This window comes from Arachis ipaensis, chromosome B03 (assembly GCF_000816755.2).
Source record: "Arachis ipaensis cultivar K30076 chromosome B03, Araip1.1, whole genome shotgun sequence".
Classification (NCBI taxonomy): Eukaryota; Viridiplantae; Streptophyta; class Magnoliopsida; order Fabales; family Fabaceae; genus Arachis; species Arachis ipaensis.
The window spans coordinates 1,646,442-1,658,606 of NC_029787.2; the positions used below are offsets into that span (position 1 = coordinate 1,646,442).

Here is a 12,165-nt window from a genome sequence, read left to right on the forward strand (position 1 = left end):
ACGGCAGTGACATGCTCCTCTGTCAAACTAAGTACATACAAGACCTGATAATCAGAGCAGAAATGCGTAATGCCAAGGCAGTACCAACACCCATGGTATCCAGTCTCAAGCTGTCAGCTTATGGTGAGGATATCCACCATAACCCAGTCTTGTACAGATCTATAGTTGGTGGCTTCCAATATGCCACAATTACTAGACCTGAAATTACCTTTGTTGTGAACAAAGTCTCTCAATTTATGCATACCCCTCTGGAAAGCCATTAGAAAGCAGTTAAACGGATCCTACGATACCTTGCAGAAACAATAAACTATGGCTTGAGATTCTAAAGAACTAATGAATGTCGAATCTACGGCTTCAGTGACTCAGATTGGGGCAATGACGTTGATGACAGAAAATCTACCACTGGATTCTGTGTATTCCTAGGTCCAAACCTAGTCTCATGGTCAAGTAAAAAACAAAATACAGTCTCAAGGAGCTTCACAGAGGCAGAATATCGAGGGTTAGCTGCTGGCCTGACTGAAATCATCTAGATTCAAAATTTGATGAGTAAAATAAAAATTCCATGCCCCACCATACCAAACCTCTACTGTGACAGCCAAAGTGCAGTTTTACTGGATGCAAACCTAGTCCTTCACAATAAGAGCAAGCACTTTGAGCTTGACCTTTACTTTATAAGAGCATGTTGCACAGAAGAAAGTTAACATCCTGCACATCCCCTCCCAAGACCAAATAGCTGATAACTTCACAAAATCTTTTTCCAGTCTCAATTTTCTCAAATTCAGATCCAAGCTTAGAGTTGCAGAATGAATGCAAGCCAACAACAGCCCTAATAAAAGCAGCACTACCAAAGGGAACTCCATGGAACAAAGTAGCAGGGTTGATGTTAGCAATAATGTACAAGTGAACTGCAACTAAGTGATAGTTAGAAAGTTAGTTACAACTAGAACTAACAAGAAGTCTCTAAAAGTTGTTAGTTATATTTCTAGTTAGTAAATTCAGTTACATTCCTGACTATATATATCATATAGCCATAACCACCTGTAAGAGAATCTGCAATAATTTCATTCTCCTTCCACTACAAGAAAATGGAACATTTGTAACAAAAAATTTGTATCAAATTTAAAATTGTTACAAAAAATAGTATTTTGTAATAATAATATGTGATTGTTACAAAAGAATAATGTTTTGTAACAACATTACAAGTTGTTGCAAAACATGATAATATTTTGTAACAATCTATTTTATTTTGTTACAAATTATGTTAGTTTTTGTAACGAGATGGTGTTTTGTTACAAAATATTGTAATATTTTATAACAAAAAAATAACAAGTTGCAAAAATTCAAAATATTTTGTAACAAATTTTGTTTTTTGTTTCAAAAACTCCAATTGTTTTGTAACAAAAAATTAATTTGTCACAAAATTCAATATTGTTTGTAACAAATTAATTATTTGTCACAAAATATAAATATATTTTATAACATTTTTTTTTTCAAAATGTTAAACACTTTAAGAGTAAAAAAAATTATGTATATATTTTTTTCAAAATAATTTTATTTTGTAACATCCTGCATTTTTTTAAAATTCAATAATAGAAATGTTATACAATTTAATTTAAAAAATTTTATAATTGGTTATTCTTGTGCAAATTTTATAATTGGTTATTTTTATAAAATTGTTATATTACTCGTATATATTTTATTCTAATTCTAAAATTACCAAATAAAATCCTAATTTCACTAAATTCCTAAATTTATACCCTAAATCCCTAAATTAAAACACAACGCACACACACATACTTTCAGAAAGAAAGGAAAAAAATGGAGAAGGAAGGAAAGGGAGTTCTTGAGAGAACTAGAGAAACAGAGGATGAGAGATTGAGGGAGAACGGGACGCAGAGGGAAGAGGAGAAGAGGGAGATGGTGCCGGTGTGTATCCTTGCCACCATCACCATCGTTATCACACGAGAGAAAGAGAGCCCGTGTTCGAGAGAGAAAAGGAGATGCTGTCTGCGTTGCTGCCTCCATCACGACCGATCCGCCACCGCTACTGCTAGGGTTCGTTGCCGCCACCTCTGCCAACGCCGACGAGCCCGAAGAGAGAGATAGGAGTTCGCAGAGAAGAGAGACATGACGGGGAAGATAGGGGCTCGTATCACTGCTATCGTTGCTGGAGACAGAGGTTTCCGTCGATCTGCACGCCGCTGTTGCCATCGGAAACCACTGCTGAAGCCACGATGCCATGGTGGTTGCTACTGGAGCTATACGCTACTGCCGTTGGGGCGCGGCCAGTGATGGAGGTGTTGTTGAAGACTCTATTTCGGTTTAAGTCCTTCACTCCTTTAACTTGTTCTACTTCCACTTTTACTTTATAGTCATCTTATTTCTGCTACCTTGTCTCTATTCTATTCTTTGTCAGTTACAAAAATTTCGAATTATTATTGTTGCTGTCAGAGAGGGCTGTCAGGATTGCCATTCTAGTTCTAATGTCACTGCCACTGCTACTGCTAGGAGAGTGAAGAGTCATTGGAAATCCTACTGCTGTTGTCGAGTTTATTATTAAGGCGACATCGAGGTAGGGGGTTTAACTTAAATGACTTTAATTTTAGAATGCTCATAAAGTTTATTGAATGACTGTAAATAGATTTAATTTTTATGAGTAATTGATTGGTTATGTGGATATTGAATTGTGGCTGAAAATGTGATTGAGCTTGTGGTTTTTGTGAAATTGATTGATTGCTTGTGAATTATGAATTGTTGATGAGTGATTGAATGCTGAATCTTGATGGATTGTATTGGTTGATTACCGTTGGGCTGGTTATTAAATATGTTGGGATGGTGGTAGAATTGGTTGGTGATTGTTTTGAAATTAATTTTGAGAAATATTGAAAGTTAAACTTGAAATGCTAAACTTTATGTTGAAAATCAGAGTTTTGAAATGAAACGGCAACTTTGAAAGTGCACCAGTAACTTAATAGAGATTGGAATAGTATGAGACTAAAATCTAAGCGAACTACAAGAAGTATAGTTATTAATATTCAATTTTAAAGATTTCGTATTAACTAGAGAGTTAGTTATGATTTTTCAAAGTTGAATAGTAAAATTTGATTTTCTGCATTACTTTCAAACAGAGTTAGAAACTTTGAAAAGCTATAACTAATTATGTAATGATTGGAATTGTATGAGACTAAGTCTGAGTTAACCTTGGGAATATAAGAAACTAAACTGAAAAATTTGAGACCTTTTTGTTAAATATAAAATTTATGGAGAATTTTTAAAGTTAGGTTGTTAAATCTGTCCTGCAGCAGAAAAGGTCAAGCAGGGCAGCAACTTGTTTGTCTTGCTGCAACTTCTACGAACTGATTTTTGGAGTGAAACTAATTTTTTTATAAAATTTGATTAACTTGATTTATTGCTCTAAAACTTCATAATTTTAGGAGTTAAGGATTGGGAGTTGTGAGTTTTTTAATATTGGTGGTCAAAGCTGGAAAGAAACAGATTTCAGCAAGCTATGCATCAACTTCCAATACTTGTAACTCTTAGAATTGAACAGCAATTGGGTTGCAACTAAGACACACTTGTTTCTGGATGAGCTAGGAGTTTTCAAACCAAAATTTAGCTTAGTTGGAGTTTTGTAATAAAAGTTATTCAAATTGAAAGGTACTAAGCTTGTTGGCTTCTAAAAGAGATTCTGACTAATTTTTACTTAAGTTCGAGGTTATGTAACTTCTTCATTAAAAATGGTATTAACCTAAAACCAACTGAGAAAGAAATATGGATGAGCGAAGTTGAACCATATTAATTTTTAATGTTATTGTATTTAACTTGGATTTTATACTGAATTTTGAATATCACATGTTGTTGCTGTTTTCTGGTTTTACGCACTGCAGAGCAGTCACGGGTTTTTCTCTATTCCTAAGGATAGAGAAATCAGAAAATTATGATCTTTAGTTTGTTAGAAAGCTTATTTCAAGATGAACGTCTAGACATAAAGTTTTCAAATTTTGAGTTTATTTGCTATATTAAAAACAGAAAAGAAGATATAGTGTTAAGAATGTCTTAGTAACAGTTATGAGTTCATAAAATTAAAGATTAACCTTAGCGTTATATGGCTGATTCAATGTTAGAATTTGTTTGATTCTGAATTGATTTGATACTGGAAAGGTTGAAAAGAGTTTGGTAAATTGCTTGGTTGGGACCCGTAAGGGTGGTTAAGTCCTATTTTCAGAAGAGATCATGTCCGAATTTTTATAAAAGTATAAGGATCTATTCATGACATTTTACTTGTGTCATGGTTGAGAAATGACAAATGTTCTATTATTTGGTTTGATAAATTTGGTTGTGTATTGGCTGAGAAATAAGTTGTGAATTGGTTGTTTCTGTTGAAACCGTAGACGGTGGAAATATCCAAGTTTAATTTTAGGGGAGGTTCTGCCAGAATTTTTCTAAACATTTTGGATAAAACTTAATGAAAAAAATTATAATTAGTGTTATATCTTGTTTCTAATTTTTTGTTTTGTTTTTTTTTTATTTACAGGAGTGCTGAAATGGTGACCACATGCTACCTTGAGGGCTCAAGAATATTTTCTATTCATAGAGACACTAATCTATGTTAGAACTTTTAACTTTTGGTTGAACTTATGCAAGACATATAACTTGTAGAACTAATCAATGTACTCACTAAAGTTATTTTGTTTTAAAATAATTTTAGCTAAATGAGACATGTTTGAATTATGTATGTTTTTGCATATTATATAAATGTAGACTTGCTTGTTAAAACAGCTAATAGATTAGTTAATTTAAAAAATAATTTAGTAAATTATGCATGCAATTTGTATTAAAAAATGGTTACAAAATAATTATTTTGCTTTTGTAACTAAAGAAAAAAAAAGTTACAAAATCAAGTTACATTTTGTAACAAAATTTTATGATAGGAAAAAATAGATTGTCACCAAAAATACCTTGAAGATCAAAATTTGTTATCACTTTTGTAACGACTTCTGGTTTTTTGTATCAGAAAAATTTGTTACAAAATATCACTTTGAATTGTAACAGTTCCATTTTTTTTTACAAAAACTTTTTGTAACGGAACATATTGCAACGGCCCCCTTTTTTTGTTACAAAATCCTTTTATTTCAAAATTTCGATTTTTTGTAACAATTTTTTTGTTACAAATATTGATTTTTCTTGTAGTGTTCAAACCAAATTTATTTTCTTCTTCTCTCTCTGCTCTTCGCTTTATCATCATCATCTCTGGCCTGATACCTTATAGAAGTACTATATCTTAGTGTCATTGGAACACTAATGTATCTTGTTAATAATACACGACCTGATATATTATTTGTTATGAATTTACTAGTAAGGTGTAGTTTTTCTCCAACCAGATGACATTGGAATGAAATCAAACAAATTTTTTGATATCTTTATGGAACAATTGATATGGATTTGTTTTATCCATATGAATCAAAGTCACAATTAGTTGGCTATGCAAATGCAAGATACTTGTCTAATCCACACAAAGGAAGATCTAAACAGGATACTTATTCACATATGGTAATACAGTTATATCATAAAGGACCACAAAACAGACAATAGCAGCAATATCCTCTAATCATGTTCTTGGCTCAGGAGTTTAATCCAATATATTTTGTCATCATGTAGACTGATTGATCATAAAATAGGTCAAACTATTTTGTTTGAAGATAATATAGCATGCATTGCTCAACTTATGGTAGATACATCAAAAGTGATAGAACAAAGCATATTTCTCCCAAATTCTTCTTTATCCATGGTCTTCAAAATCAAGGGACAATTGATGTCTAACAGATCTACTCAAGATAGAGATAATCTGACAAATTTATTTATAAAGTCACTTCCAAAATCCTCTTTTAAAATATTGGTACATCAAATTTGGATGGCCGATTTTGAGATATTAAATAATGTCGACAAGAATGGGAGGCTGTACTCTCTTTTTTTTTTTGTCAGATTTTTTTTTTCTATTGGATTTTTCTTGACAAGATTTTTAACGAGACAATCATCATGACAAAGGAATTATATTCTTTTTCCTTCACTAACAACTTTTCTCATTTTATTTTTCTTTAGTAAGGTTTTAACGAGATATAATCTTAAATGAATATCCAATAAAGAGTATTGTGAAATGCATGAATGCCCATTAATGATATATGACTTTCTATTGGCGGCTCAATTTTTTAATACCGAAGGTCTCAACTTCTCAAGGCAAACTATAGTTGAAAATATAAACTTTATACGTATATAAATAAAGAAGCCTAATCTAAAAAAAAAAAATACACAACACTGACAAAAAACTTTCTCTCCCTATGTGGCTTCAAATAAAGTGGTTGTTTCTTGCTAATGTTCAACCCACTTATCTCACTCATATCTATCAATGCACTATTATTATTAGGAACATTCCAATCAAACCAATAAAGAAGATTAGCAATCACATACTCAAGAGAAGCAACTCCAAATGAAATTCCAGGACAACCCCTTCTCCCAATACCAAATGGAATAAATTGAGAATCTATCCCCTTGTAATCAATTTGTTGGTTACCTTCAAATCTTTCAGGAATAAACTCTTCAGCATTGTCCCATAATTTAGGATCTCTATGAATTGCATATGAATTTATATATACTGTTACTTTTTTGGGAATGTAATACCCTTTTATTTCCACACTATTTGCTGTTTCTCTTGGAATTAAAAGTGGACCCGGTGGATGTAATCTAAGAGTTTCTTTGATTACACACTTCATGTACTTCATTTGATTTAAGTCATTTTCTTCTATCATGGATTTTCCACCCACAATTCTTCTTACCTCTTCTTGAACTTTCTTCATTACCTTTGGATTGTTAGCAAGTTCTGCAAAGGCCCATTCAATAGTTGTTGAAACACTGTCACTTCCTCCCACTAACAAATCCTACAATTAAGGAAGATGCATAATTAATTTATTGTAAATTATCTTAATAATAATAATTAAGCATTTAAGCACTTTTTCAGTCTTAACATAAATATTTGAAAGTTATTTTAAACAATAAATAACTTTCATTGTATTTTTTTTCATGTAAGTCACAACATCTATTTAAGGCTAAGGTAACTGCAGTGACTTAGTCATAGTGTTAGGTGTAATTAATCTTGGGAATCTTTATCTATTAATAGGATTAAGTGTTAGTATATATATATATGTAGAGGGAATACTGTAAGAACAGAATATATGCCTTTGACAATCTCAAAGTTCCTAGACCTGTTTCTAACAAAACTGCCTTAATCTGCAATTTGAGTGTTCATGAATCTACTTCCTCTAATACCTCTGATTTTGTTTCTCCTCATTGTAAATTTGTAATTAATCTATAAACACAAGTTTCAATTCAGCCATGCCCATCTTGAACGTTACATCCAATTCTTGTAATTCAAACAATAATCCAGTCTTATGGCACAAAAGACTTGGTTATGATTCAAACCACTGTGAGAGTAATTTTAACAATTGCACTACCTCTGGGCTGGCCGTTGAGACAGTTTGACTTCGACAATACCTTTTTGAATGGCAATCTCCAAGAAATTGTTTACATGGCATAACCCCAAGGATACAATACCAAGAATATTTCACTTGTTTGTAAACTGAACAAGTCTATCTATGGCTTGAAACAAGCTCCTAGAGCTTGGTTCAAGACCTTGACAGCCACTTTTCGAGCATTTGGATTTCAAACACTAAATCTGATGTATCTTTATTTGTTAAGCATAACTCCACTAATGTGATCTACCTATTAGTATATGTATTTAAGCACTTTTCAGTCTTAACATAAATATTTGAAAGTTATTTTAAATAATAAATAACTTTCAAATATTAAATAAAATATCAAAAAAATAGTCATGACAAATAATTAACTATTATTGTTGAGAATCTTTATATTCTTTTAAGGATAAATCACATAAACAAAATGAATGGCCACTAATATTATGTGATTGTCTTAATAAACTATTTTTAGTTATATATTTATCCTCCTTAATTTTTTTTATCGTAAATTGAAGCTTTTTTTATTTGTCTTATGTTATTTTTTATTTTTGGAGTTTATCAAAGATTAAACTCTTAACTTTTCGAACACGGAGTTCTGATATTATGTTATAAAGTCACTTATTCTAAAAATTTAAACTGATAAAAAAAGACAACATTAATAGTTATATCTTTAATACTTCTTCTCAAACAAGAGCCTCTTTTGGATTTGTTTGATTTTGCATAGATCTTCTTTTCTCTTTTACAGATAATTAGAACAATTTACAATTTACAAATAAATAGTATTATCCTTCCACAATTTAGTAATGTGTGCATCTAATAAAATACTAAATTTTTACACCCTACCATATCATCCTTGCCAATTCAAGATTCTATATTTGTATGAACAAATAAATAATATTTACTTAAGAAGTGATTACTTTAAAGGGATATATATGGTAATAAAAGTAAGAGAGGATTGAAATCAAACCAAGAGGAGTGCTTTCATGGTATCTCCATTGAGCTCAAACTCAAGCATGTCCCTCTCTTGAAGTTGAAGAAGTATATCAACAAAGTCTTTATTATTGTCATCTCTTTTCTTTCTCTTATGCTCTTCAATAACCTCTTCTAAGAATGCATCTAATTCAGCAAAAATAACCTTTAATCTTGACATAAAACCTGTAAGAACATCAACCCAATCTAACGAAGGAAACAAATCTCCAACCCCAAGTTTTGAAAATTGTATCATCAACTTCTTCACAACCTCAGCAATGCTTTTCCTACCATCATCACTAGTTTCGAACCTTAGCCCGAAAATGCACCTATAAGATATGTTGCTTGAGGTTACAATAATCAGCTTGGATAGATTCACTGACGACTCTTTTGCACAAGCTTCATGTATGGAGTTAATCATCATTGATACTTCATTTGCTCTAACAGAAAGAAAAGACTTTACCTGTATGTTTGAGAAATATGAATTTGAATATGACTATAAATATTGAATACAATGTTTTTAAATATATAATCATTTATATATATTGCTGCAAAAATCACTTTTAATGGTCATTTATTTTATTTTTAACGACAATAAAAATAGTTGTTAATATATTTTTCAATAATTAAATATTAGTCGTCTTATACTTTATTGTTAAAAAATTTTAGCAATAATTATTATACCATTGTTAGTAAAGACTTTTTAATGACCATAATATATATATATAGTAATAAAAAAAAGCAGTCCAATGCACTAACATCTGTGATTAGCGCAGGATTCGGAAAAAAGTCACACTCAAAAAGTGTTATCTATACAACCTAATTTAATAATTATATCAATGATGGTTTTCATGACTTGAATCCATGACTTTGAAGTCATACAAAGATAATCAACAGTTATTTCAAGGCTCCCTTTTATTATAGCATATAGAAATAACAATAAATATATAATTGCTATAAAAATATATGTTAAACAAAACATATAATGACAATCGTATTATGAGTAAAGTATCGTTTTTATCTCAAACGTTTGGGATAAGTTTTATTTGTGTCCCTAACGTTTAAATCGTCTTATTTGTATCCTTAACGTTTATAAAAGTGATTCAATGTTATCCTACTATTAATTATTATACTAACAAATCAGATTATATTTTTCAATTATTCTCAATTGGATGTATTCATTCTCAATTAGGTCTCACTTGGATGTGTTCGATTTTAATATTATACCCACTATTTGTGTTTAGATTCAATTATGTCCCTAGAAAAGTAAATTATGTAAATGTTGTAGGAATTAGTTTCAACATTTGATGAGTTATTTTTCAGAGTAGATCATCGATTCTATCTCAGACATTTGTATTCTAACTTCAAGAAGATATTTTTAAAACTCAAACTAAAGCGCTCATGATGTATAATTGACGGCAAGATAACATTGAATCACTTTTACAAACGTTAGGGATACAAATAGAATGATTTAAACGTTAGGGACACAAATAGCATTTATCTCAAACGTTGGGGACAAAAACGATACTTTACTCATCGTGTTATTATCACTAAAAATAATTTTTATTGTAGTGTTGTTTAGTTATCCCCATAAAAAAGAAGGTACATAAGAACGTGAAAGGGAAAACTAATAAGAATAAAGTGGTAGTTGCAGCATCTCTAATTAGAAAACCAAGAAGGCATGCCTCCTTCCAACATGTAAAGTACTAGTGTACGACTTAATCTATCTGCCACCAAACAATTACTTTTCAACTAAAAGCACCAATTGATCACTTGAAATCTTGAATGAAAACAAATGCAATTCTACGAGACTTAGTTAACACACATACATACAAATAGATTGTTACATTTTTCAAGTGTTGTGTGACTATCTGTTATTATCATAGCGACCAGATATCAGATTAATAAAATAAGAAAATAAACTTATATAAAAAATTGACACAAACTTTAATAATAGGTTCTTGCACGAGGGACATATTAGAAATTTAATTGTTCATGTACTTTCTTTTAAAAGTTTAAATTTTTGAAAAAAATAATTTTATACATGTGATATCATGGTATCAAAATTTATAACCCAAAAGTTTAGATTCAATTCTTGTAATAATTTCTCGATAAGACCAAAAAAAAAATAAAATTTCATATAAAATTTACACACACACTAATAAAGCAAAAAAAAAGAGTTTATATAAAAAATTGACACACATCTTAATAAAAAATTTATATGGACGTATTAAAAATATAATTGTTTATGTATTTTTTTATTAATTTAAATTTTTTAGAGAGGTAATTTTATGTTTGTGATATCACAGTATCAAAATTTATATGATCTAAAAAAAATCTATGTCAAAGTTCACATAAATAAAAAAAGAGACTCTTGCGTGAAATGACGTGATAGAAATATATTCATTTATATGTTTTTTTCTATTAACTTAGACTTTTAAAAAAGTAATTTTATGATATAATGTGAGAGCTTCTATGACCTAAAAGTCTAGAGTTCAGTCCTTGTTAGAAAAAAAAAAATTAGCATAAGACCAATAAAAAAAAAAGCCTATGCAACAAAACTCACGCAAACTCAAAAGAGATTCATATCTAAAGAGGCGTCTTAAAGAGATAACTATTTATATGTATCTTCTTATCCGCTTAAGTTTTTGAAAAAAGTGATGTGATAACATTACCAAAATATTCTTTTGTTTCTCTTATATATAAAAAATAAAAAAATATATATTTTGAATAAGAATGAAGTCTTTGTTCATCAAAATTCTTACCCTGTTTGTGCTTAGAAGCTCAAGAACACAGAGCTTCCTTTTCTTTCTCCATTCCTCTCCATAGGGTGCAAAACCAATATCCTTGCATTGATAGAAGAATACCTTGGCAGCTTTAGTGTTTGCTCTATTGGAGAAAGCAACATCATGTGTTTTCACTATTTCTTCAACAATATCTGCTGAAGAGACAACTAGTGCTTGAGTTTGCCCTAACTGAAGCAACAAAAGAGGGCCATATTTGTCAGAAAGTGCCTTTAAGGATTGGTGTGGAAGTGTTCCTAGTTGGTGAAGGTTTCCAATTAATGGTAGCTTTGGTGGAGATGGTGGAAGGTTATTGATCTTGTTGTTTCTTCTTGTGAACTTAAGAATACACAATATACTTATGATTATGAAACATATGGTAGAGATGGTTGAATTTGGTTGATGTTGCAATTTCTCTAGAATTGATGATAGAACAAGTTCCATTGTATTTTTTTTTTTTTTTGGTGTATGCCTAGCAAATAGTAATTAATGAAGATCAGGTGTAGTTTTGAAAAGATTGAGAGCTCTTAATTAGTATATAATGCTCAAGGTGTTGAAATAAACGTGTGGAATAATCTTAGATTTTTTTTTTCTAAAAATTTAAACTGATGAGTAATTATATGAATTGTGTTATATATAAAAATTTTGATATTATATTAAAATATTTATGTATTATGTACGAAAATTTTTATACTATATATATCAATAAATTTATATTATATATAAAAATTTTTATTTTAGGGTTAACCACCAAAAATACTCCTGAAGTATTTGAATGCTGACAAAAATACATTCAAATTTTATTATTGACAAAAATGCCTTCAAATAATTTAAAAACACAACAACAATACCCAACAGTAAATATATATTTTCAAAAAATATCTTAG

The 12,165-nt window shown here is 30.1% G+C and overlaps 1 protein-coding gene across 7 annotated transcripts in view; it reads right to left on the reverse strand.

The window, feature by feature from the left end:
- LOC107629371 (cytochrome P450 71A1) overlaps nucleotides 1-11,808 on the reverse strand; it is a 40,511-nt gene extending 28,703 nt beyond the window's left edge. For 2 of the 7 annotated variants that reach the window (XM_021117695.1, XM_021117696.1), the window contains exons 1-2: nucleotides 11,261-11,805; nucleotides 8,494-8,958 (exon numbers count right to left, since the gene is read on the reverse strand). In XM_021117695.1, coding sequence (XP_020973354.1) covers nucleotides 8,494-8,958; nucleotides 11,261-11,722 — 927 coding nt within the window. In that variant the 5' untranslated portion in view covers nucleotides 11,723-11,805. Of the gene's footprint in view, nucleotides 1-8,493; nucleotides 8,959-11,260 lie in introns of all 7 variants that reach the window. The other 5 variants (XM_021117698.1, XM_016332152.2, XM_021117697.1 and 2 more) reach the window with 4 other exon arrangements.